This window comes from Tinamus guttatus, unplaced genomic scaffold, assembly GCF_059628265.1.
Source record: "Tinamus guttatus ecotype Peru unplaced genomic scaffold, ASM5962826v1 Tinamus_guttatus_pri_ptg000211l, whole genome shotgun sequence".
Classification (NCBI taxonomy): domain Eukaryota; kingdom Metazoa; phylum Chordata; class Aves; order Tinamiformes; family Tinamidae; genus Tinamus; species Tinamus guttatus.
Window position 1 is genome coordinate 9,370,160 of NW_028288745.1, and position 27,107 is coordinate 9,397,266.

The window sequence follows — 27,107 nt, forward strand, 5'->3', positions numbered from 1 at the left end:
TTTCTCCCAAACTGGGTGATTTCGTAGCATGGTAAATATTAGATCTGTTATTTTTCTATATTGTTGACAATGCCACAAATGATTGTTGGGTATTTTCTTGAACTTTTTTTTTTTTTTTTTTTTTCCCCTCCAGGGTTTAGAGATAGTATTTCGAGTAGGTTTAGCAGTTCTTCAGATGAACCAAGCAGAGTTACTGCAACTTGACATGGAGGGAATGTTACAGGTAAACTAAGGTTACAATAATAGATGTCTGAAATACATGTTAAGTATGTATGTTTCTTTGCCACTATTATACGTAATCTTGTGCTCTGATTGCTTTTAGCACTTTCAAAAGGTCATTCCACATCAGTTTGACAGTGGTCCAGACAAATTAATCCAAGCATCTTACCAAGTCAAATACAATGCAAAAAAGATGAAAAAGTAGGTATAACATTTTGAGAAAATAGTTTATACTGTTGCCAAGAGTTGCTCTTTGTTTGTGCATCTTAAGCTAGCTATTTAGCATTTTATTTTGCTTTCCTTGTCAATTTTTTCTGGGGTATTTATACTGTGAGCAGTTAAAATTGAAGTTTTATCAGCTAGAGAATTCTTCTAAATCAGTATTTGCTTTTTCTGAAATATAGTAGATATCTTGTGTAAAAGTACTTTTGAAGAAAGCTGAAACTTTTGTAAAAAGAAATTGAGGAGCACCAGCAGCTTTTGTGAAAGTAAATTGGGCAAATGAGATTAAATTTCACTGTGGTCTTAATTCTTAAGATTTACCTTTTCAGGAACTGCAGAATTGTTCACACAGTGTTAGAGGTGAGGTCTGGCTAAATTCTAAATTGATTGAAATTTTGCAATGCCTTTGAGAACTGGAAAAACATAGATGTACTTCTCTCTTCTGCCATATACAAATATATATATTTTGCTAAGTCAAGCTACACTTTGTCTTTTTTTTGACCTTAACTTCGGCATTTCCTCCATTTTCAAGCTGGGCCCTTGGCTGTAGTCCACAGTCTATTTAGTGTTCTTGTGTTGCGGGCTATACTCAGCCCTTGCACGTTGCCTATTCTATCAGCAAAGTGTGACCAGTGCTGGACAGTGAGTCTGTACTCTCCAAAACACAAGTATTAACATTTTTTTCAGGGAAAATGCTTTCTCTGACAGCCAGTATAAATGTATGTAGCTTATAACCCTGCCGTTCTGAGTCTGAACACATCTGCTTGGCTGCCCTCCGTAGAGGCAGTGTATACCTCAGCTTATGTTCCTTACCTTAAGCCAAAGGAGAACATGAAATTTAATACAGTGTGTTGGTTTTTGTATAATTACACTGAGTTGTTATTGCAAAGTAGCTTCAAATCATCTGACCTGCAGAGGCATGTGTTATCAAGGCTATGCAAGCAGGCACCTGCACTTCAGAGGGCTGGTTCACAGTCTGTATCTACAGAAGCTTCTCTTCTGGTGTTTAACTTAGTGCTAATGTCCAGTCAAAATATTTACAGGAGTAGCACACTGGCAACTCTAGTGGTTGGCTAAACAGAGGAGATATCCATAATGTGTATCTGTTTGTTTTTGCTGTTGTATGTTAGGCATTACACCAAGTAAACTGTCTGAATTTTTCTCATGATCACTTACTCTTTCTGTTTTTAGGTTAGAAAAGGAATACACTACAATAAAAACAAAAGAAATGGAAGAACAAGTTGAAATTAAAGTAAGGTTTAGATTCAACATATTTATTTCTGGAAGCAATTGAATTCCTAGCTGTGGGTAACTTGCTGGATCTATGTCTGCAGTGGGATATGTTGTAACTGAGGTCATAGAATCATAGAATGCTTAGGGTTGGAAGGGACCTCTAGAGATCATCTAGTCCAACCCCCCTGCATACGCAGGGACACCTAGAGCACGTGGCACAGGACTGCATCCAAGCGGGTTTTGAAGATCTCCAGAGAAGGAGACTCCACAACCAAAAACCAGGTCCCCAAATCTCTTTTTGGTTTTTGTATTTGGACTGACTGCTTATAAAGGACAGTTAATAGGAGAATTATTGAGGATTCTGGGAGGCCAGATTAATGAAAAATCATGGGTAGAGACCAGCTGAACTCACAAAATGTTTATTTTCTGCTGATTAAATGTTGATTACAGCAAGCCTCTTTCAGAGGTTCCCAATATGCTATTTCAGATGTAGGCGTCCCAAGTGGGAGGCTTTGGAAAGCAGCTCTGTACAGTGAAGTCATGGGAATGGTTTAATTATTGAGTTTTGAGATCTTGCTTTTTTTCCTCTGCCCTTTCTTCCAATGCTTTGGATCAAGGTGTCTTCTATGTCGTTTTCCTCCTTTTGGAGCTTCTGGAGTTGATGGATAATGTGGTAGACCTGAGAATTAAGCTCTGATTTCCCTTTTACTATCTCACCTATTCCTATCTCCTCTAATCACTGCATTGTCATGACAAAAATGGGGTTTTGCCCATCTCTCTTCACTTTTTATTTATTTATTTTTATTAAATCCTAATGTTGAAGCTGGAATTGCTTCCTCCTTGTACTGTGCTTCTTGGTGAGAGCCCCAAGCAAAGGCAGGGGGAAGCGAGGCAGGGTGTGCGGTGCAAAGCCTGCTAGAGGGCATCTGAGTTGCACCCTTGCTGCTTCCTCTCCCCCACTAGTCATTCTGCCTCTAGGTATGATGTTCTGAGGCTTTGATCCTGCAGAAAAAGGTAGTGGTCTGTATCTAGGAGCAGCATCTGGGAGCACAAAGGTGTCCCAAGTCTTTTCCAGCAGGTTTTCTTTTCCCTGTGACAGCAAGACAGCCTGGTGGCAGTATCTAACCTCTGTCAAGGACTGCTGTGATGGCTTTTCAGATTAGATTTGCAGGTCTTAAAAGCCAAGTCTATGCGAGATGGGAGGGAATGATGCCCTGAAGACAACTGTAACTTTCAATCTGAGGAATTTAACTGATGGTTGAAATTCTTCCCTGCTGCTCAATCACCTCTTCCCTACCTGACCTTTCTGAAAAATAACAAACAAAAACAAACAAACAAAAATCGCCAAACCTCAGCAAGCCCAAGCAGAATGTTATTGTCCCTTGCTAAGAGGAGCTGAGTGGGTCCAAACGAAGCTGTGTAAGACTCAGTTAGTTGTTGCAATTTTTTTTATATGAAACCATTTCTCACTGACCCTCTAGGTGCTAAAAACCTCTTGCATTTTATGGAAATGAAAAAGGAGCATGTTGAGTCTGCCCCTTACCCTGGGAGAATAAAACACTGCTGAACTAATATCTGTGTGTCTGTTCTCAGAGATAACAGATGTGCCTACTTGAATACCGATTGTTAAAATTTATATAAAACACCTTATTTAATAAGCTTTTTCGTTCAGTTATTTCTCACATTTGAGCCAGGTGAAGCAAGTAACTTTGAGTATAATGTCCTGCAGATGAAATAAATGTAGTTGTGTAATTTAACATAAAGTATTGGGAGGAGAAGGAAGGAAACTTTGTAACTCTGTGCTTCACTTGTGCACGCACCTCTTTAACACATACACTTAATATCTTGTCTTTGCTGAACCAAACTGTTTAACACTCCTCTTTTGAATTAGTACATCATAAAAAAAAAAAAGATGGTTGCAACTTATTTTGTGCTTATACTTATTTTTCATAAGTGTGATAATCTAAGATTATAACTTGGGTTTTATCAGACTTTAAATTTATAACTTGAGAAACTATTTTGAATCATTTGCCTTGCAGAGGTTACGAACTGAAAACAGACTTTTGAAACAGCGCATCGAAACATTAGAAAAAGTAAGTTTGGTGATGACTTAATTTATACTACTTAGTAAATCGGGCATCAATTTAAGTATCGGATGAGAATCTTGTAATGAAAACTCATTAGGGTGGTGTTTTTTTTTGTTTTTTTTTTTGTTTTTTTTTTTTTGGCTAATCTTCAGTACTTACTAACAGTGCTTTGCCAAATAGCAAGGCAGTAACAGCCCAGCAATTAAGGTCACTGCTTTTAAATTTTTAAACTTCTTATGTGTGAGTCTTACTGAATGTATGAAGCTGAACATTTTGACATATGTCAGCTTTTATTACACCATATATTACCTTTTTTTTTTTTTAAAGAATTAAAAGGGTTACCTCAAAATACAAAAGAGCACATGAAATTATGGGGTTCTTGTGTGGAAAGAGGTTATTATGACAGAATCCTTACTTCTGAGATCTGAAGTTACTAGGTCGTTTTTATTTAAGAGTCACCTGAAGGAGCTACCAGTGACAAGAGAAGCAGAGATGAAAGCAGATTATTTCATTGCTGCCTAATGCAATAGTAGAGGCTGTTGCAGCAGTCAACATAGGAAGCCTGTTGCCTTTACTTTGTCTTTTGTTTTTGTTTTTTAAAATGGGATATGAGGGAGGGCAGGGGAAAGCTGGTATTTTTTCACAAAGTGTAGTCTGGCGTAAAGTTGCGTTAGGCTTCCTGTAACCGGGTCTAGTTTTCGGTGTGTGCTTCTAATTGCTGTTACGTTGCCCACATTCTGGCATTGCTCTCTGGTCCCTCCTTTATATTTTGGATCCCATACTTCTGTGGCAGGTTGCATTGGAGCAAGTCTGGTCTAGAATGAAAACATCTGTCTTATCTGGGCAAGTTAACTGTCTTTCTCCAAATGAAATTAAACACTTGAGTTGCAAACAGTTGTTCATGTCTCATGGGGAGGGAAAGGGCAGAGAGTCAATTTCCAGTGACATAAGTGGAAGTTGTCACACCTCAGGTAATCCCTTGCAGTTTCTCCAAGAAACTGTCAACTGTGTTATTACATTACAATTGATTACGATTTATGAATGTCAGTTTGGAGGAAAGCATATGACGAGGACACCCTGAGAGATAGAGTTGTGAAACAATACATTTTTATAATCCTGTTTCAAATATTAATGTTAGTAAAATTAATTGTAAAAAGCGGGCTATTTTAAAGAAGCTTGAGGCTGTTTGTAGTCAATAATCTCAGCAATTTTGTGGCAAACATGATAGTAAATATCTGTCTTACAATTAACTTGTAGAGAAGTGGGTTTTTTTGTTTTGTTTTTTATCAGTCATAAGATGCCAGACACTACAAATTCTATACTTAAATTTCATACTGAATTTTCAGAGTATTCCAGTCTGATTGGAATTGGAACACTTTAAAATTGATTAACTATTAATATGAATTTCTGGATATCATTGCAACACCTGAAAAACAGATCGTAAAATGCGAATAAAAGCATTCAGTTTTATTACAAATGTGTCTTTTTCCCAAGTAACTTCTCATTCCAACATATGACTTGCTTGTAATTTGCTTAGTGTGCCTTGATGAACCTCTTATCTTAGCTTTTCTCTGTAACTAGCTCTTATCAACCACTTTGAACTTTAATTTCAATAGTGATTCCAAAGACAAAGATGGTTTAACTGTCTGTAAAAACATGTACTCAGTGCATAAGAGTCTGCAGAAATCTGTTGTTTTTAAGGGTGTTAGGATGGAAATCAGACTTTCTGCACAGGACATCTAATGAACTTCCAGGAAACGGCCAGGGGAAAAAAAGAATATGTTAACTGGTAATTGAGTTACTGATAGTATTTAGGAAAGCAAAATATTAACCTCCAAAGTTAAAATTTTCTACTTTTCACAGCTGTCAGTGTGTACTAACTTTCTTGCTTTCTCTTTCAAAGCTGTAGTCCTGCATGAATGCCTCTGCGCTTAGTGGAGTTTCTAATGTGCTCAAATTATGCCTTCCTTTCATGTTGTGGATGGACCACAGATCACCTCTTGCATCCAGCTACTAGATCATATCAGATAATGTGTTACTAACTTCTGCTATTAAGGAAAGAAGGCTGTTCAGATAAAAATATCCCATCTTTTCTAGGTGAATTTTAAATGTTGTGAAGTCCAGCTTTGAGACCTTCTTGTGTCAATTGTTAAAATGTGTTAAATTGTTTAAGAAAGCCCTGCTTCCTAGGACTTTCAGGAATAGTTGCCTTATTTTATAAGAAGAGTTACTAATTTAAAAAGAGGTTGTACACAAAGTGGGTAGAATTTGGGCGTTTCTTTTCTTCGCTCTTGTTTTTGTTGCTTTTATCACTCCTTCGTTTTTGTTTTTCTTTTCCTTATTCCTATCTGAATTTTTCCTTTATAGGAAAGTGCTTCCTTGGCAGATAGATTGATACAGGTATAGTCCTTTAGTGTTTTGCCATATGACTCTGTTCCTGCTCTAAAAAAAGAAAAATCTGCTTTAATGCATGCATATTTGCATGTGTGTAAGAACTGTATTCCCTACCTTGTTGATTTGGAAATAAATGCATAGCTAACTTCTTACTACAATTTGTTTAATTTTATTTACTAAAAAATATAAACCCACTACCTGCATGTTACAATATTTTTCTAACCTGATGTAAACTTAGTAAATTCCTGTTACAAATATCTTCTGCAGCATTGTATTAACAGAAGTGACTATTGAAAGCTTAAATCTGTGCATGTAGAAATAAGTAATATTGCATGAATTAAATCTATTGAATGCAGGTACACAACTGAGCTTGCTAAAAGGATGCCAAACTTTAATAAAATACTAAAGCAGCTACTTAGTACCGCATTGTCCTGAAATTTTTATTTGTACTCTACGCTGTTTGCAAAACCAATCTGATAAAATAAGTAGCTAAGCTTCACCAGGCAGTCTTTCTTGGATCTGTCCTCAATTGCTTTAAAAAGAAAATTATGTCCTAAGGGACAAGTGACAAGAGCCCAGGAGGCTGAGGAAAACTACCTCATAAAACGGGAGCTGGCCACCATCAAACAGCAGAGTGATGAGGCCATTACTAAACTGGAGCAAGCTGAGAAAACCATCAGGGAGCTCCAGCAGCAGCAGCAATGGGTAAGGAGCCGGGCAGCACCTCATCTCATGGTTTTCAATCACTTGTGTTTGTTTTTCCTCCTCATGGTACAGTCCTTATGCTGTCCTTGCAAGCTTTGCATTTTTAAAATTACATAAATCGGAGTAAATGCGATTTCTCTCAGTTTTTACTAATAAAGGAGTCACAATCTTGGATTAGCTCATGTTGTTTAAGAATGAAAAAAATAAAAAAGAACACCTTTTAGGAGCTCTTACTAAAAGCCTAGGGGTTGCTAATTGTGACACTGTTCAGTTTGAGAACTGGTTCATACCTCTAGCTGGAATCTCATGTAAGTCATTCCCTTCTGCATTAACTTTTTCTGTATCCCTACTTTTTTTCTAGCATGTTTAAATTTGGTTCTTGCAAAACAAGTGGAAGGGGATTGATCCTTGGTTTGGTGTTACTTTGTTAAAGCATGGAGTTTTGTTTCGGAGCAGAAAAATAACTGTCTTTTGCAATATATAGTAACATGCCTACCTTTAGTATGTTTTGACTGGTGTTATGTGCAAGACTTGAGGAAGTTATTGAGACCAAAATCTAAGCTACTGGCAAAGTCCTTGATATCTTGTCCTGAGACAGATACAATTCATGCATGAATAGCTGTGCCCTAGCAGTGCTGAGGTGCATATGCTCATACTGCTTTAAACAAGTGGTATCTAGGTATATCTCTGAAGCTCTGGGTACTTTTGGTTTGCAATTAAAAACCCAAACCTGGCTTCCTGCAGCTGCTGGCTAAAGATGGCATAAGTTTGGTTTGTACTTTCTCCACCAAAGCTCTGGCAATGCTTGTACATCTTTGAAGGCTGAGAACAGATTTTCTGTTAGACTGAAAATATCATTCAACTGAAATTCAACACTACACACAGGGTATTGGGTATTGGCTAATGCATTTCAGCATATGTATGGTGCATATTCCAGGATGGTCAGAAGGATACCTATTGTTGTGATCTGTGGCTCTATAACACGGGCTTTTTTTTTTATTTTATTTTAAGAAGTTATGTTTGAGAGACTTGGGGATGTTCTAATGATGCTTTTTGATATGTTGCAAGTGAAATAAATGAGAAATGTTTGTAGATGGGGTAGCCATTTCTTTTGCTGTCTGGTTACCACAATATACCTGTTTTTTGAACTGTTTTTGGAGACACCATGTGTCTTAGTGATGCCCTGTTATTTACGTGTATTCAATTGCAAGTCACAAAACAGGGCTAAAATTTCATGTTAAAAATACAGCCTGTGAATTTGTGCTTAAATTTAAACGTGCTGATCTACATGTGCCTGTTGAAAGCTGTTGCTTTGAGCGGCGTGGCATGGCCGGGCTGGGGAGCCGGGCCTGGGCGAGCGGGATGATAGCGGCAGCCTCGGCCTTGCAGGGCTGCCGCCGCAGGCGGGGAGGAGGCAAAGCGTGAGGCAGGCGGCCGGGAGCCGCGCGGCCCATGTGCTGGCGGCCTCGGCCTCCTCCCGTGCACGGGGATGCGGCTGTGGAGGTGCTCGGCCTTGCAGCTAGGCCTCCGAGCTCCTACAGTTGGAGAGGGGTTCGTGCTCTTGTGCCCTCTTTTGGCAGGGCAAAGAATTATACCGTGTTATTGGAAGCGGTCTGAACTAATGTGGTGAGAGGTTCAGCTGGTTTGGATTAATAGTTGTGTGGCTGCTTCTGCATTCATGAGATATGTTGTTTGGACTGATTTTTAACTTCCTAAGCATGGGACGAGAAGCAACAAACAGTAAACACATATGCTCGTGTTTTTATGTACTTGGGGCTCCACCTGGTGGAAACGTACGGATTTCTTTTGAATTTTGGAACTTTCCTTTGCTCTGTGGAAGACACTGGTACATCTTTTTGCCACTTTCTAATGGCAGTTGCTTTCCTTTTGGTAATACTTGTCTTCTGTGTTGTCCTATGAATACTTCCTTTACTGCTTTTTCTCCAGTGATTCTAGTTTATTTTAATTATTAAAAATTATTAGAAGTAGACTTACATTAATAAATGGTCTAACTGTGCTTATTTAAAGGTGCAGTGTTCATATATTTCAAAATCTGTATCTATTACCATCTTGATATAAAGTGTAAAGTGAATTGTCATTTCTGAATTATCAAAAAAAAAAAAAGTTCAGAGTTCACTGAGTATTTCTGCTACCTAAGACACCTATATAATATTTTGAAGAAACCTAACTTGCATTCTCTGGGGAGGGAAGAAAACAAAGGTATTCCTATTTAAATAACTGTCCCTGATGACTGGAAAGTAATGCTAATGCACATATAACAAAAATTTTGTTAAATCAGATGTATTCTGCATATTTTAAGTACATTTATTTGGGAATGCTGGGAGAGAAATTGAAAATAGTGAAGTTTGAGACTGAAACTTCAGTTTTAATTTTACTTTGGATACTAACTTTCACATTCTAATAGAGAATAATGAAGTCAGTGCAAGCTTTCTAAAAACAGCAGGACCTGTAAAGTTTTGTGTTGCAAACTGGAGACAGAGGAGTAACTGTGAAGCTCCCAGGTAGCAGCTGGGTTAGCTAGAACCACTTTAGCTATGCAAGTGTTTGCTTGAGAACAGCAGTGACTGTTTTACCTGCTGCGTCAAATCTTTAAATGTAAAAATTTGCTGAGGGCTTCTAGGCACAGTTGGTAACCAAAGGATTGAGGAAAGGGATTTCTTCCTCACAGTGCTGGTAAACCAAGAGCTGCCTGGAGGAAGCTCTGCCTGACTGCAGCAAGGCCCAGCTGGTCCCTCTGTGGACAGGGACAGAGCCAGAGGCCGGGTAGTCGGGTGCTTCGTATGTGCCACAAGTTACATGCCACGGGGGATTCATTTATTTATTTTCTGTTGGGACTGTGTTGGTCTCTGTTTCCTAGAAGTACAGGACCACTTACCCAAAGAAAACACCCTGTTCTTCCTTTGTACTGTCTCTGAAGCAGAGCCTGGAACAAGAAAGTGAGAGTCCAGCTGCCTTGCTGTGTGCATCCTTGGTAGACTTGTGCGAACAGCCAGGGGAGATCAAAGAGCTGTTGCCCTTTCCCTACATCTGCATGTTTGTTCATGTGCTGTTTCTGCTCCCACACCATGTGAAGCAATTGTATGTAAAAGTCAACATAGTCTGCCCTACTCCATGTTCAAATCAGGGCTACCTCCATCCCCTGCTGAAGAAAAGACATTATGGGATTTGAAAATAATATAAAGTTAGCCTGATGTAAGGGAAAGTTAGTATTAAGTGACCATCAATGACCACTATTATTATACTTGTACACTAGCACAACTCCCTGTGCGTTCAGCTATGGAGTTACTTAGGATGGACAGAATGGATAATCTCAGTGAAACTAAAGGTTTTATGCAAAAGCTACATTTGCCTTTTAATATCACACAATATCCTGGGTATTTTAAAAATATTATTTAAAAAGTAACTGTAAGCTTCATCTGAGATAACATGTTGAAATTGTTTTGTGCGTTAAGTCATGAAGAAAGGTGAAGTTGACATGCAAGTCTCTCTTAGAGTGTAGTGACATGTTGCTTATCCTTCTTTTGTGTCCTCAGTTTGTGCATTAAAGTTCAGGGAAGAAGGGAATAAAGCAAAGCGATGGTCAGTACCTTAGAGAATATGGTACTTAAACCCAAGATTATGGAACGTTTGTGCTGATTCAGAGTTTAAGTGTAATTAAGGGAGATATCTGTGTTGTGCAAATAACCTAGTCTTTCCCAAACCTCCATGTTTCTGCCTATCAAAATAGCTACAAATATCATAAACTCTTCAGTCTATAAAAATGCGAAGAAATATTTCTCCCTACTAATAGTAGGGGTCTCAGCGTGGCCCTGAACACTGAGCATTTATGCATTAGTATTTTATGCATTAGGATTCCTGATTTTAGCAATCTGGATGAGCATGTTAATAGACCAGTATAAGGTAAGCTCTTCTGTTGATCTTAAGATAATAATCCTAGTGTTAAACATTTGAAATATTTTTGCTCCAAATTTGGCACATAAACTCCCTTTCAAATCATCTGCTCTTCATACTAAATATATTTCTGCAAACTTTGTAGCATAAATGCAGTTCACGATACAGTGAAGACTTTGTGCTACAGCTGGAAAAAGAGTTGGTCCAAGCCAGACTGAGTGAAGCTGAACATCACTGTGCCCTGAAGGAGATGCAAGATAAAGTTCTAGAGATGGAAAAGGTAAATCAAACCCAGAATCGTTGGTGTGAAATAGCACCAGAGGGAGAATTCAGGAATTCTCTGCATAACTCTGCTCTAGAAACCTCTGTCATGTTTTCATAATTGCAAGATGCTTTTCAAATCCGAACATCCTGAGAGGTCTGTGAAGAACAGGTTGCTTGTCTCCTGTTACCAGAGCCTGCTGCTGTGGAAAATTTGAATTCTGAAGTCTTCACAGTAAATATCAATTGCTTCAGCATTATATCCTTCAACAACAGTAATAGATTTAGGGTGGGGACTGAGATGGTGTGAAACAGAATAATATTTGGGAGAAAAAAAAATTTCAGTGTTCTCATTTCCAGGTCTTTTAGTTCTGATTCTCTCCCAAGTCTCCACATCATTGGCGGGGGGGAAAAAACAAAAAACAAAAATACTCAGCTGTTCAGCATTGAAATCATTAACCTGGGTGGCAGCACAAATCATATCTGACATGGTACTAATGCCAGAGCACCACCTGTATTCCTGTCAAATGTTTACCTGTCTCTGAAGAAAAACTTGACTGTAAAATAAAACAGAAAAGTACTAAATGAGCTAACACAAGGTATACTCTTCCAATCATTTCATATTGGCTTGGGAAACTGCTTCCTCATGAAAACTTCTTAAATTAAATACTCAAAAAGTGACCAGAATTTATTGGTAAATTTTAAGTTAAAATCTTCACTCCTGTGAATTATTTAGATTATCTGAGGGGCTTGATAGGAATCTGACAGCCTAGTAGGGTGGTAGCTCTCACTGTTCTGAGCATCAGTAAGGATTTAACATCAGAAGGATTACTCAAAATTCAGTGAGAGAATGCTTTTATTCAACCTTCTTTGTGAAGTATATACTGAAAACTCAAAGAATATCTGGAGGAGAGGGAGTTTTTAATGTAAGGAGTAAGCAGCAATGGAAAGTAGTATTCAGTCAATCAACTGAATTCAGGCACATGAGAAATGACCGAAGTAAACTCCAAACCCTGTAAACACAGCTCATGACTGTTGTTATACTGGTGCGCCACATAACTAGTAAAGGGAGCAAGTACAGCTCCACTGGGAGTATTTGACTACTTAAACAACCGATCATAGAATCATAGAATGCTTAAGGTTGGAAGGGACCTCTAGAGATCATCTAGTCCAACCCCCCTGCACACACACGGTCACCTAAAGCACATGGCACAGGACTGCGTCCAAGTGGGTTTGGAAGATCTCCAGAGAAGGAGACTCCACAACCTCTCTGGGCAGCCTGTTCCAGTGCTCTGTCACCCTCATGGTCAAGAAGGTTTTCCTTGATAGAGGATTTTTCCCTGAGAGAGCTCAGTGGAGGGATACTGTAGTTTAGGTAGGCTGTGTCCTGTTTCTCCCGCTCTGTTTCTTTCCCACACTCTCATACTTCTTTTTTTTTGTTTGTTTGTTTTTTTGTTTAATATTATTATTTTTTATTTCGGATCACTTCTGCTGTGACACATTTACTATATTCCTACTTTCTGTTTGGCTTTCTCCAATCTTGCAGCTTCTCATGTGTCTTTTTTTTTGTATACATCCATGCCCTTTCATCCATAGAGCCTTCTCTTGACTGACTGTTATTGCAAATCTCAATGGATGCTTTTTATTAACCTTTTTTTAATGCTATTGTGACGACAGATGGCCTGCTTTTCAAAATCTAAATTTCCATTTTGGATAAGTTTAACATTTTTCTTTCCATACTTTTGACTTGTTACCAATAAATAGCATAAATGATGCAGTTTTACAGACTATATAGACTAGTTTTGCTAGGGTTGTCATCAATGGAAACGTGAAAGTCCAAATACCTAGTCTTTTTTTATTGTTTTTATTTTTGTAGTCAGCGTTTGAAAGATCCATACCTATCCAAAATCTTAAATTTTTGAGAGATTTGGTTTTAAAGGAGTGCGTTGCTAAGAAATTTTAGTCAATAGTGTTATCGTTCCATGTATGTTTTTGAAGCAGGTTTAACTAAGCAATTTTATTCCAATACATGTTTAAGAGCATCTTACCCATTGCAGAGGAACAGCTCTTTACCTGATGAAGAAAATGTTGCTAGATTACAAGAAGAACTGATTGCTGTAAAACTAAGGGAAGCAGAAGCTCTGATGGGTCTCAAAGAACTAAGGCAGCAAGTCAAAGACTTGGAGGAACACTGGCAGGTATGTGTAGTAATACTTTTTTATGAATATGATAAAGCACAATGACATGAAACACTTAAGATATGGATATCAATCAAGTTGATGCTGGTGTCTTAGGATTAAGCTTTTCAGGAGATAACATCTTTAGATAAGTTTGCCACAAGAAACTTTACTTCAAAAGTATGTTAGAAATTGGTCCAAAGTTGTTAGAGGGAGCAGACAGGCTTGTGTTACCAACCAACCATTCTGGTAGAAAGGAAGTTCCTGATAAGAAAATAAAAGTATGCTCAGTCTTCGGTGAATGTTAATGAGGATTAAAATAAGCAAAACTGTCCATCAAGTCTAATTGTAATTCACCAATTTTCTGCATTTGCGATCTCCTGCCTTCAGCTGCTTGTTTCTGTTAATATTTGAAAATTTGCATGGATTTTAGTTTTTATGGTGAGCAGTAGCATAATAGGCATGTAATCCATCAACTTTCAGGTATCAAAGATATCTTTGAAGCAAATTGTTACCTTAAATTAATGAACGCTAGGAAAGATCAGGTTTATCAAGTGATGACATACTGTTTTAGCGTCATCTAGCTCGCACAACTGGAAGATGGAAAGATCCTCCCAGAAAAAACACCGTGAATGAGCTCCAGGATGAGCTCATGACAGTGCGACTGAGAGAAGCAGAAACTCAAGCAGAACTCAGAGAGATCAAACAAAGAATGATGGAGATGGAAACACAGGTATGATATTGAACATTGGCATGTGTGAGTTGAGCTGAATACTAGCAAATTGGATACCAATTTATAGATATCAGATGTTTTTTACCATCTGCGTCCACTATAGTTTCTAAATGCTTATTTCTTTTTCTGTCAGCGTAAGAAGGAATCTAGTGCATTCAATCCAATTTACTTTCTCTTCAGCTACTTGCTGAATTAGGCTTTCTCAGTTTCTCATTTCTGCTCATTCATTGATCTGTTAACCTGTATGTATGAATCTTGACCTCAAACTAGTAGAATAACAGAAGTTTAAAGTATATTAAATTTTCTGATCTCTTCCATAACTGATTCTGATCCTGTAATTCTAATTTAAATGGCTGTGTTCTTTCCTCTGGTGAAATCGCCCATTGCAGATTATCTACTGAGGACATGAGACTGGTTACTAAAATGGGGGCTTTCTGCAAGACAGTTCTGTGTTGTTAATTTTTAGCAGAAAGTTTTTCACCTGACAGAAAAGGAAAGCATGAAGTCAGCATTGCCAAAATTGACAGAAAAGGCAAAACACTTGTCTGCCAAGAACTTTTTTTTTTTTTTTTTTTTTTAAACTAGGAAGTAAGTTGTTGTTAAGCAAACAAATCCAAAGCAGCAGTGTGCTAAAATGGGCAAATTTATATTACATTACTGAAGTATAAGCTGAATCTACCACTAAGCTGTGTTCTGCTGGTTAAGGATTTATAAGAGGCTTTTGCAAAATCTCTCCTTGACATACATGCTAAATGTAACTGATACTCGAAGGAACCTCTGCAAAAGGTGAAAAATACCCAAAACAACCAAAATAAATTTCACTTGACAAATTTCTCCAGTTCCAGAAAGCAGTAGCACATCCATGCATATTCCCTTGCAGAGATGCGGTACCTCCAAGACACATGGCTGCTGCTTTCTGCCAAAAGCACCTCTTTATTCTCTGCTGCCTGAATAAGAAATTTTCTCTTGTCTGATATATATATATATATATATATATTTTCATTTTTCACTGAAGCATTAATGCTTTTTCACTACTACTACTACTAGTGTTTTCCCCCCCAGGTTAATCCACGTCTTTTAGTCACTAGAGGGCACAGTTACCCTGCTCTGGGAACAAGGTTAACTAAACTCATAGGACTTTTGGCTAGTTCTTAATTTCAGTGTTACACACCCTAAGCCTTTCCATAAACTTATATTGTTTAGTTGCTCTTCAAACAAAACATGGTTGTTTTCATTTCACATATTGATTTATCCATAGCTTTGTACAAAAAACATGCATCTCATGCTAACTTACTGATTTTAACTATGGGGTCATATTTCTGAGAGCAATTTGCTAGGTAGGGATTTGCATGCAGCACTTCTGACATAGCTGATGCTTCTTGATGCTCCAGCTTGTTGCCATAATTGGGGTGCAAGTTCAGAGTCTTTGATTTTACTGAAGTAAAAGATCACAGAAAGCAGGTTTACAGTAGCCTGACCGTAACATCCTCACAGTGAATCCTTTGTTGTTTAAGCACACTTTGAATGTGGTGGCTGTAAAACAAATGTGATGGAAACTGTCTTGGTTACATTCAGAAACTGAATTCTGAATCATCTTTTATGTTGAAAACCTTTATAACCAATAATCTGTCAATCTTGATTAAAAGAAATGCCCTCAGATATATGTGTATATATATAGAGATATATAGAGAGAGAGACAGAGGCACCTTGCTTGTCAGGCTTTAGCTGATAAATTTGTAACAAAGATCTTTGCTTAACACATTTTTCTTATAAACATCAGAATCAGATCAACAGTAACCACTTACGGAGGGCGGAACAAGAGGTTACCAACCTTCAGGAAAAAGTACAGTGTCTTTCTGCACAGAACAAGGGACTTCTTGCTCAGCTGAGTGAAGCAAAACGAAGGCAGGCAGAGATTGAATGCAAGGTAAACAATGTCACCAATAGACTAGCATGTTTTTAGCCTTGTACACTATCACTGAATATAACCGAACTTTAACTGAGAAGTAAAAATCATGAAAACAAACTTGCTCTTACTGGTTTGACAATGTCGTCTTGAATTTACCATCTCATAAAAAACACTTGAGGTTTTGACAGAACTGCTTCTTTGTGGTCCCACAAAGATAAACTTGTACTTTGAAGTATGGTTCTACTTAGAAAAGTGCCTGTGTGTATAATGCATACAAGATGCACCCTCTCATTCAACAGCTTCTCATCAGTATATACCCTGATTTGCTTTAAGGGCAGAAGTAGTTCATGAATTCAACCCTGGCTATTACTGCAAAATTACTCCAGGTTCAAAATAAGGAAATAAAATTAGAGTTTTAGTGGAGAAGGGAGTGTTAGAGTATTCATTGCCACAGTCTTTAAGGGGTCACCTCCAAAATAGCTTTTATTCCTGACAGTTCTAAACAAGAGCCCAATCTGATGCTTGAATCTCCTAATTAATCTCTATTTCCTGGAATTTGTACAGACCTTTGTTTTCTTTAAGAAAAGTCAGTTGACAAATCACTGCAGACTACTACAGCTAAGTCATTTTTTTAGAAATGGAGAACAGCCTTGAAACAGAACATAATATTCATCTATTTTTCAAAACATGTATGAATAGTATTTTTAAAGTATTTTATAAAGTTGGCTAAAGAGCTGTACAGTCAGTAACTTCTAAATATGATAGGTATGTTAAGCGCAATAATTTGAGATGAATTATCAAACTATCATTTATAAAACTAGCTATAAATGGTAATCTTTAAATAATGGCTGTATAACAGCATCAGCTTTCAAGTTGTTCATGATTCTATGCTAGCCCTTTCCGTTTATGTAATCAAATTTTTTTTTTACACATGCTGCATATGTTTCTGTACTCATTCAGAGCACAGTTACCTGAGTGTTTTTCTATTTTTCCCCATATTACATGCATTTTGCTTGAGATTCCTACACCGAAACACACACTGTCTGTAATTCCATCAAAGGGTTCTGGTGACAATACGAACTAAGGGAGTAGCTTGAGTGGTTTATCACTGTCACTAAAGCCTGGAGATGAAATTACATCCATATTAATATGCATAGTTTTGTTTCAATATCACACTCCTCAGTTTTTATGGATTTTTCTTAAACTTTTTTTCCAAAGTAATGCATAAATGTAACCGATCGAGTTGCATACTAAAGTCTGGCTTTCTGTTTGTTACTCAAAGCCATACTGTATAATCTGTGTTTGGCTTTTTTTTTTTTTTTTTTTTTTTTTTGTGCTGGTTTCTAGTGGCGGCTGTATCTAGAGTGCAGTGAAGACAACTTTTACAGATTTGATCCAACTCCACCACAAGCTTTTAGGAAACAGCCCAGTGAATCTAATTAATGGAATTTGGTTCCATTAGTGTTTAGCTGAGCTTAACCACTGGGTTCTTAAGTGTTGTGTCATGTCTTAAGTGTCTCAATGCTGAGAACTCTTACTGATTCATTTTTTTAATATTTCTGCTTTTGGTAAATGCCTTAGTGACATGTTAGTTTTCTTCATTCAATCTGTAACTTCCTTGCTTGATGCCTTTTGCATGCTTAGGATCCTAAATAATCTTTTAAAAAAATTGAGGTGGTAGTCATCATTACTTTGAAGCTCTTATTTTGACTGCAGATGGAATAATACGACTTTAACCTAGAGTCTGAATGGACGTATATGCCTATTCTCACTGGGGCATTTGTGTAGAAAGTTGCATTGTAAAACTGGCAAATGAGGTGTGATAGTAATGCAATGAGCCCTAGCTGCACTTAGGAGCAGCTTTAGAGATCTCCAGAAGTTGGAGTTATAAAGTGATACAGTACCCATTCAGTGCAAATACACTTCAGACGGACTTCAGATGTTAGTGTGAGCTAAAATATTATCTCTTGGAATAAGGCTTAATGTAATGCAATTGGTTACTGTACTGCTTAAACATGCAAGTTTTATTTGTTAAGTTATTGAAAGATTAACTTAATTGATAGCTACCAACGTAACCTTCCCTAGCATTCCTTTTTCCTTTTCTCTTTAATCTTGTTGTGAGCTGGCATTATGCTTTTATTTATTTATTTAATCCTATTTTTTTTTTCTTCTCCCTATCCCTCTCCACAATCTAACTTAATCATTTTCATCATGCCACCTCCCTTACAGAAGTATGTGGTGGTTTTTGCCATCTCTGAAAGCTGTTCTGTTGTATTTCTGGTCCTTCTAGGTGCCTTTTATTATCTCTTGTAATAAGTCACATCTGCCTATACATCAGCTGATTTGTCACTGATACGTACTACGTTATATTTCTTTTTACCTGAATGTTAATTCTACAGCAAGCACTTCATTTCAGACTGTTTCTTGAAGCAAAGCACTGATTTTTCAAATTGTAGTTACCTGGAGAAGAATGAAAGTGGTAGAACAAAAGACTCATTCCTCCCCTGCCTTGCCTTTCCCCCGCTCCGTGTCAGTGTTAAAGCACCAGCACTGTGCAGGGTGACCCTCGCTAGCAGATGTTTGTAGAGCTGCCCTGTCTGCGTGCTCGGGAGCTGCCTCTCCCAGCGGCACGCGCGCCACAGCGGGAAGCAAAGCGGTGCTGCCTCGGAGCCGCTCCTCCCACTGCGGCAGTGCCAAGCTGGTGACAACCCAGGGTACTTGTTTGGGAGTCTCAAGGAGCTGCCTCGCAGAGCAGAAATAAACTTTCTGTGCCTGGTTCAACTCAAACGCACAGCACTGAACCTGCTCTGGGAATCCGACTGTGGGTTGTGGGCATTTGGATGTTATCCCAAAGTCTTTTGCATTTCTTTGTTTTAAGATAGGATAGTTGGACATGATTGAAGTTGTTTTGGAGGCAAGAGGGTAGTTGGCAGAGAATATTAAAGAAATAAGTCACTTCTTGTGTATCCTCTAATGCTTTATAATGCTTTATAAACAAACTCAAGGGCTGAACAATGAGCAGGTCTTTATTATGTTGATGCAGGTGTCAACATCGTCTCTTAAGTGTTTGCACCATAATGTTTCTGGAACACAAGACATCTGTTGCATGAACCTGAAAATTGGTTGCATCATGTGCTTTTAATTTTGATGCAATTTGATTAGGTGAATATAGCTTAAAATTGTTACTATAGAAGATCATAAAACCCTACGCATTAAAACTAAATTTGTTTTTTGTTGTTGTTTTGTTTTTTCCCTTTGAGCATGCCTTATCAACAAGCATGCCACTTCAGTGGTGTGTGTTAAGGTCTATCCCTTGCTTGCACAGTTTTGGTTGAAAGCAGTCCAGTCTGTACAGAGCTCAAAGGACAATATTTGTTAGCCTTCATCTATTGCTTCTTTCAGAGCAAAGAAGAAGTGATGGCAGCAAGGCTCCGTGAGGCAGACCGCTTTGCAGCTATGGCTGAGCTCCAGCAGCATGTTGCTGAATTAGAAATCCAGGTAATAAGTGATGGCATTAGATGTATAACTTCATAATGATTACTACTTATACTTTGTTTTATTTTTTTCCTTCCTCCGCTTCTTTTTCTTTTCAACCTGCTTTGAACACAAGGCATGGTTTTGCAAAGGGTGATACTGCTTTCTCAATGAATGTACCGTTTTTTTAAACAAGAACTTATATCTACCTCCTGAGCACACTTCTGAGCTGACAATTGTTGCTTCTGTACAAGTGCCATATAACATACAACATTCTCTTAAACTGACATTTTCTTGTGAATTTTTTACCAGCTAATGTATCAGATTGAAAATATCCTCTATTCAGAAAACTACTCTTGGATTTTGGCAACCATCCTTGACTAAATTTTCTTTCCTGGTCAACTGCTCTTGGGAGATTTGTTCTAAACTCTTGCTACTTAGACTTGCTACTAAACCCTGAACACAGAAATGCTATTTAGTGCTACTATGTGATTGTAGTATCTGAAAAAGTGTCCTTTAGCCCCTGTGCTGCTGCTTATACTTCCAGTTCCTTCTGAAGCTTCCATTCTACCACGAGCTCCTTGCTCTGAGAATCATGAATGACTTCTGTTTTCTTTATTTTTGAGGTTTTGAGATACTGTGATGCCTTACTGTACTCTGCCTTTATTCAGCCATTGTTCTATTTAATTTTGCTTTGTCCATCTGTGAAGGTTGTTTGCTGTTCCTCTGCTATAAGCTACTTTCTGGTTTCTTTTACTTTTAATGGTGATATTTCTGTCTGTCTTTGGTCTTGTGTTCAAGGTGAAGATTTTATTGTATTGTGTCCAAACATTTTTTCCCCTATGACTTCTCAATTACTTAAGTCTCTTTCATATCTTCCTGTGTGTCCATCTTAAACCTGTTTTATTTTTTATTTCTTCTTAAACGTTGGTTACATTTTTGTTTTTAGCATAAGGAAGATGTGCAGTAAGATATTCTCATATTGTCTCTGTAGTATCAACTTGTATTGTGGAAATGACTGTACAAATAATTTCAATAGAGCTTGTGTAAATTCTTCCCCTTAAATATCTTTCCTGTAGAGAAGCAGGCCCAGAATTTATTGAAAGATAAAACAATCATTTTAATCACATAATGTTTAGATAATGCTATGATCCATACATTAGAAATACTGAGATAAGCAAAGTAAGTATGGCATATGAATCACTTATCTTCTAGCAAGATAACAAGAAAATAGCTGAGTTCAGGTAAATCTTACTTATGTGTTAACTTCAAACTTCATTTCTAGTAAAGTACTGGTTTTAAACAATGTGATTTTTGTAGATCAGGAGCCAATAACCCATTCAACTTTTTTCCTCTTTAAAACAACCTTTAAATGTTGTCCTGCTTCCCTTCTTTGACTAACATGAATCTTCCAAAAGGCCATCTAGTCTTCATTATATGAAGTCAGGAAGGTGAATTCCACCATGATTGTGTGTGTTTTACCTCCTTCTGTCAGCTAGTTATATACCCCATTAGGATTTTGTGCTGATTTCTTTTAATGCAGATATATCTGTCTTCAGGCTTTTTTCGTCTTGACTGATCAAATTGTCAGTACTCCACTATTTTATAGCCCCTATAGAACTATTTCCTTCTGATTATTTGACATTTCTGCTGAAGCTATGGGTGCTGGTATTGTATGCAGAAGTTAATAATATTCTGCCATGAAGCAAGTAAAGATACATGTAGGAAGGTAATTTATTTCATAAATCTGGTTTATATGTCTGAAAATTAAACAGTCTCTATTTGTCACAATATTGCATAGTCTCATGTTCAGTTGTTTCTCCACAGCACCTCTCCTTCCTTTTCACAATCACTACTTTCTGTGATGCAATCTTTCACTATGTTTTTCCATTTTTCTCATTTTCTTAGGTGATCTTGTATTTGTTTTGTATTTAACTGCACTTCAACTTGGAATCTTTTTGTTGTTCTTGTGTTGATGATCACATGTTAAGGATTTGATCTGCAATCTCTTTCAGTAAGATTTTTTTCAATCTGTCATAATTAACTGCTTTGCTTAGTCTGGAACATTAAGTCATTCTGTAGCTGAGAGGTTCATGTTTCTAATTTAACGAGGTTGCTCTGGTAGGCTTTGAACTATTGATCTCATGAGTTTATACTAGTCTGAAGTGCAGCTCGTGGTTGTGAAATACACGGTTTAACTGTACACAAAACTTTTAAATGGTTTAGCTGAAGTTCTCTAATGTCAGTAACTTAAGTCTAAAGCATAAAAAATAAATGGAAATACTTTTATTGGACTGTGAAAGCTTTCGTGTAAGCTCCTACAACAGAGTAGGTATTTCTGACCAGTGTGTCTTACCAGCAAATATGAAACTTGTGATCAAAACTTCCCTTTTGGCTACTCATACTCAAAGGAGTCTGAAACACCTGCCCTGGGGATGAAAAGCCCAACTTCCAAAGCCAGCTGTAAGAACATGAAACTGATCTTACTGCTAGAACTAAAGGTGTCTTTTAAGGAAGATGTATATGTAGGCATAGGGATGAGATACTGGATAGCTCTGCTGCCTCCTTCCGTCCTCTTGCATTCAGCTTGTCAGTGTGGTAATGGCAGGGACCTGATGTGGACAGCTGAGCACCTTTTAATCTGGATTTGCTTTAAAGACTTTAACGTTAATGGTGTTAAAGGTTGTATTTCATGCAGCCAGTCGAAGTTGTTATACTAACCATGGAGCATCACAAATAGGCTTGCTTGTTGTATTGTTTCAAAGCTGATAAAGATGAAGGGAGGAAGTTTAACTTACCACATAACCTTCCTTTTTTTGAGGGGGATGGTGCTTTTCTAAGAAGCTCTAGGGATTCAGTGCCAGATCTGCATGGTCCATAGCAATGTTTAACTGAAATTATGCTGTTTTGTTTTAAATGTTATTGTAGGCGTAGGTGCAAGACACTAGCGTTAAATTTACAACAGAGTATCACTACTCCCACATAAAAACCGATGTGACATTCCATATACAGATGCTAGATTTAAATCACAGTTTCTGGATCACTCTTAGTAATTATGAGAGAGAAATTAAATTCTGTTTAGAAACAGAATAGGTGGAATTCTATCATTTAATAGCAGATGTAGTTATCTAACAAGATGTCAGCTTGCTATGATATTTGAAAGCTATATTTGTATATTTTGAAAATTGTTTTATCTTGTTTGGGTATTGAGGATTCCCAATTCTGAGTTTTCGAACTTCTGTGTAAGCAGACTGAAGTACAAAGAATTCTGCAATGGTTCCTAAGCAAAAAAATTTAAGAGCCATTCTTTAGAGAAGGTAACACAGGATTGAAATATTATTAAACTTGTATTCTGTATACCAAAGCTCCTGAAATGACAAAGAAAAACCCTCAAGCTGCATGCAATGCTCTGTGGCCTAAGAAGTAGCACTTCTGATTCTGTACGGACAGTCCTCCTGGTCATTCAGCGTTGCTTAAAGAAAAGGTTCCCCTGCAGCAACTGAAGAACGGAGCAACTGAGAACCCCAGGCGAGGTTCAATACGCTGCGGTTGCAAGCTAGAGCGCTCGGGGGGCTGGGGTAGCACGCGCGGAGCCAATGACAGAAGGGGCAGGCCGAGGAAGCGGAGCTGGGGCGGCTGCAGCAGCCTCTGCGCTGGCCCTCTGCTCCTGCGCCGGCTGCAGCGCCCTCACGGAGCCCCCAGCGCCGCCTCGGGATGGGCAGCTGCACAGCCTGCTGCCTTTTTTTTTTTTTTTTTTTTTTTTTTTTTAGGCCCAAGGAATCCCAAGGGCAAAACTAGCTGTCAGAATTAATTCGTAGGCTTGTAGGCTGCTCTGGCCAGAGGTAGCATCACTTCCTCCTGGTGTGCTTCCTGGCAGATTCAGAGAATTTTGTCACATTTACGCTGTCGTTAACCATGTCAGAGCTCCTTTGAGAACAACTGTAAAGGAAATCCATGATTGTGCTAGCTCTCTTCCCCCACAGTTTAAACTTTTACCACCGTTTCTTTAGAATGAAGCCTTTCTATGACCTCTGTTTAATAACTTTTCCAAGTACTGACTGTTGAGTAAAGAAATTGTTTCCATCTTTTCAAATTACAGGAAACTTTTTTTTACTCTTATCAATAGTGGTGTGTGATGTTAGTGATGTGTTTTTTGAAAGTCTAGAATGAGTCACTGTAAAGTCACTGAAAGGACACTAGTTACCACATTTACTCTTCTGAATAAACTTCATTTACATTTTTAAAGCAGTGTCTCTTGCCACAGAGTTAAGAGTTTTAAAGCTTCCCCTGAAAACGGATTGAAGCAGATTGTTACCAAGTAAATATTTCTAAGTCAGAAAAGACCAAAATAAGGGTGTGGGGCAAATATCTTTCTGTTCAAGCATTTTCAGGAAAGCTGATGCACAGTGATTTCTGGAGCATGAACTGTCTGGTGTTTCTGAATTTTTAGCTACATATAAAACCATTGGTTTTGTTTTGTGCATCTCAAGTCTGTAGATACTACCTCAAAAATAACCCTCGAAGTTTTCTTGCCATTTCAAATGGGGTATTTTCATGTCGATATGTATTTCTTTCCTTACTCTGAGCTGCAAGACTTGTTGCAGAACTTTATGCTTGCCCTTCTCTGGGGCTGAAACACCTGCAACTCTTGTTTGGATGGCTTTGATCTCATCTAACTTATGCCTAGACCTTGCTTTATCTAGCAGCATGAAAGCACTCTATGGCTTGCTCGGTGAGTCTGGCAAGTCCCTGATACATTAATTTCTAATCTTGATCATGCTGGTGGAGCTGGGCTGTTGGAAAGAGGTAAGAGGGGGAGGATTTATTATTTGCTTTTAAATGTAGTGAAATCTAGATGATGAGTCTCAGATGATATCGTGTAGTGCCAACAAGACATTTCTAGAAATTATCCTGGAAAGGCTAGACCTTGCATTGGTGGCAGTACATAGAAGCGGTTATATGTTAACTTACTGTCACTTCTGTTCTTAGAAAACATGAGTTTGATGTTTTTAAAACAAATTCTAGATTCCAGAATTGCCTAGGTTTCATACTTCTGCTATTTTGATTATACTTGCATTTATTTATCTTGATATGTAGTCTAACTTTTTAACTATTTATTTGTTTTAAACTTAAGACAGATATTATTGCCTAGAGACTAGACATTCTTTATCATGACATGCTCAAATACCTCAGATTTTCTGTAACAGTGCTTCCTCTCAAACAAGAAACAAACAAAAACAACAAAAAATCCCCCACATCCTACATGTATTATCTTAGATTTTTAAACCCCTATGAAGAGAGAGATTACTAATTGCTTATGCTGTTTCCTTTTGAAAGGTGTGATATTTGTAGATGTTAACTTGTAAGTGGAATCTTAAAGTTCACTTTTGAAGCAGTTCAGTTGCTTTGAATGTTGTTTTCTTCAGAAATATTTAAGATAACTGATTAGCTTTTTTTAGCTGTAGAAGACTTGCCAAATGGATCCATGCTAAACGCATCTTTTCCAGCACATCTGTGTGGTTCAATGCTTGAAGCAAGCCAGAAGCTAGCAGTAATAACAGAATTGACAAAAAGGGATAATGAATATTCTGAATATTCCAGCCTGCTGGGGTTGAAGTGGACAGTGTAAGCTCCTATCCTTTGTGTCAACAGGCCTTTGTTCCTCAGCTGCAGGTATCCTTCACCTCGGCGGCTGAGCTTCCATCTGCCATAGTTGGGTCCTAGGCTGAGGTGGCTTGGGCCGAACAAGACTTAACGCATGCAAGTTGTGCGTGTTGTTTTCTGGTTTGTTTTGCTTATTGTTTTTTGCTTGACTGAGTTTAGAAACCTTTTGAGTATATCCTAGTGGTCCTTCAGGAGGAGAATGAATTAATCTGTCTTTCAGAGGATTATGATTTCCAAAAGTGAAACGAATGCTGATAGCAGTAGAATAGGAAGAATGGAAAACATGCTTCTCTGGAAAAGCAAATGAATGGTAGAGTAGTTCTTGGAAGAAAGTTATCTTTAGTTGCCTTGCAGTACATTAAAGTAATGCAACAGCTGTATCCTGCAAGTAGTAAGCTGAAGAGAAAAACTGCAGAAATGTCCATGTTGCTATCTAAAGTCTTTGCCTCTCTTTCTCAACCAGGACTCCTTACATTTCCACTCTTCAGTTTGTTGCACTTTATTGTAACTTTCAACCTACCTAATTCTGACTTTTTCTTTCAGGTCAAATTTAATTCAGATTGTTAACAGATAACAAATGATAATTCTAGAATTAATGTGAGGGTGCCTGACTAGGTCAATTTTAAGTGGGTGCTGTGTCAATTTAAAGTGTTAGAATTTGTGTCTGCAAAGCAAAGTATTATAGTTGACATAGAAAAAGCCAAGCTAAAACTGATGAGGCTTTCTTAAACTGCTAAATTCACTGTGTAGCTGTGGGCCAGTAAATGTTTGGAATGTGAGTGTGCTGTTTTTGGTGTATGTATCAGTGCTACACCACAGCTAATGTCATCTAGAATTATGATAGGTAAGTGGGAATCTAACCTGCATGGGGTAGAATTTGAGGTTTCTTCTGCGACAGGGAAGCTATTTACAGTCTCAGGAGGTTCACACGCTGACAATAGTCTAAAAAATTCCAGGATGGTATTAGGATCACTTGATAAATACACTTCAGAATATATTTTTACTGTACTTGGGAAATAATAATGTGTTGTATAGCCTAGCAAAGGTTGAAAAACAAGTCTAGAACTACAGTAGTTTGGGAGAAAGTTTTCTAACATACCAAAAGATACTACAACAATGTTTTTATATGGGTTTCTGCAATGGTAAAAGGAACTGCACATGTGGAAGCATTTTCCTGTCCACAGCTTTTCTTTTTTGTCCTGATGCTTGTCAAGCTGCCTTAATGAGAAACTAATGTGAAAGAATGATCTTAGCAAACTTCTCTTGCACTTAAATTTGCCTTTGAATGCCAAGTGCTTATTTATCAGAAGCTGGAAGCTGCTAGAAATCAATTTGAGATTAATGCAAATATGTAATGTGATTGGAAAGTGAAACAATTCCTCAGGTAAGATAAATTTCTTTTCCCTTGTGTGGAAACCTCTCCTTGTGATTTTCAAGGCTATTTGGTAATTTACAGATTACTGTCTTTACAAAAAGGCAGTTACGAAGGCTATCATCTTGTCCTAAAATTTGTGTCTCAAGGCATCCTTCTTTGCCCACTGTAGAGAGGTTTTTGGAATAGCTAAATCAGCTTCTGACCTCTAGTGTTTCAAATGTTGCAAGGGGAGGTTACAACTTAAACCTTTTTTTTTTTTTTTTTTTTTTTTTTTTTTTTTGAAAAGTGTCTTTGTAGAAAATGATATTGCAGGGTTTCCTATTTTGTGTTAAATAATGTCTTTTCTAACCGTCAGCCCTACAAATTCCGTAAGTTTGAAAAGGAAAACTGAAACTTTTCTGCCCTTCACTAATAATAAGTACCAAGTAAAGTAGATTATGCGCTCGGCATTCAGCTTCATATGCCTGGAGCAAGCTTGTTCTTTCATGAGCAAGTTATATCACAAATTATGTTATTCTGTCATGTCTGTATTAACTTGATGGTGTCTTCAGGAATGGGAAGCAATAAAAACATCCAAATGTAATGGTAGATCATGTTATCACCAGTGTGGAACACTTGTGCAGTCCAGCACTGCAGACTTGCAGCTTTTAGCTATTACTGTAGTGCTGAACTTATGCTAGTAAACTTGCCTGCTTCTGGTGTTGGTTTGTGCTGACTTAACTTGGGAATGCCACCTTGTGCT

General features: G+C 37.8%; 1 protein-coding gene across 4 annotated transcripts in view; it reads left to right on the forward strand.

The window, feature by feature from the left end:
- Positions 1 to 27,107, forward strand: part of LOC104569185 (divergent protein kinase domain 1A) — an 86,697-nt gene that overhangs the window by 39,208 nt on the left and 20,382 nt on the right. For 2 of the 4 annotated variants that reach the window (XM_088524531.1, XM_088524526.1), the window contains 11 exons: positions 134 to 223; positions 323 to 420; positions 1,633 to 1,693; positions 3,714 to 3,767; positions 6,129 to 6,161; positions 6,714 to 6,860; positions 10,918 to 11,052; positions 13,091 to 13,231; positions 13,785 to 13,943; positions 15,724 to 15,870; positions 19,255 to 19,350. In XM_088524531.1, the coding sequence (XP_088380657.1) occupies positions 134 to 223; positions 323 to 420; positions 1,633 to 1,693; positions 3,714 to 3,767; positions 6,129 to 6,161; positions 6,714 to 6,860; positions 10,918 to 11,052; positions 13,091 to 13,231; positions 13,785 to 13,943; positions 15,724 to 15,870; positions 19,255 to 19,350 (1,161 nt within the window). The remainder of the gene's footprint in view (positions 1 to 133; positions 224 to 322; positions 421 to 1,632; positions 1,694 to 3,713; positions 3,768 to 6,128; positions 6,162 to 6,713; positions 6,861 to 10,917; positions 11,053 to 13,090; positions 13,232 to 13,784; positions 13,944 to 15,723; positions 15,871 to 19,254; positions 19,351 to 27,107) is intronic. The other 2 variants (XM_088524527.1, XM_088524528.1) reach the window with 2 other exon arrangements.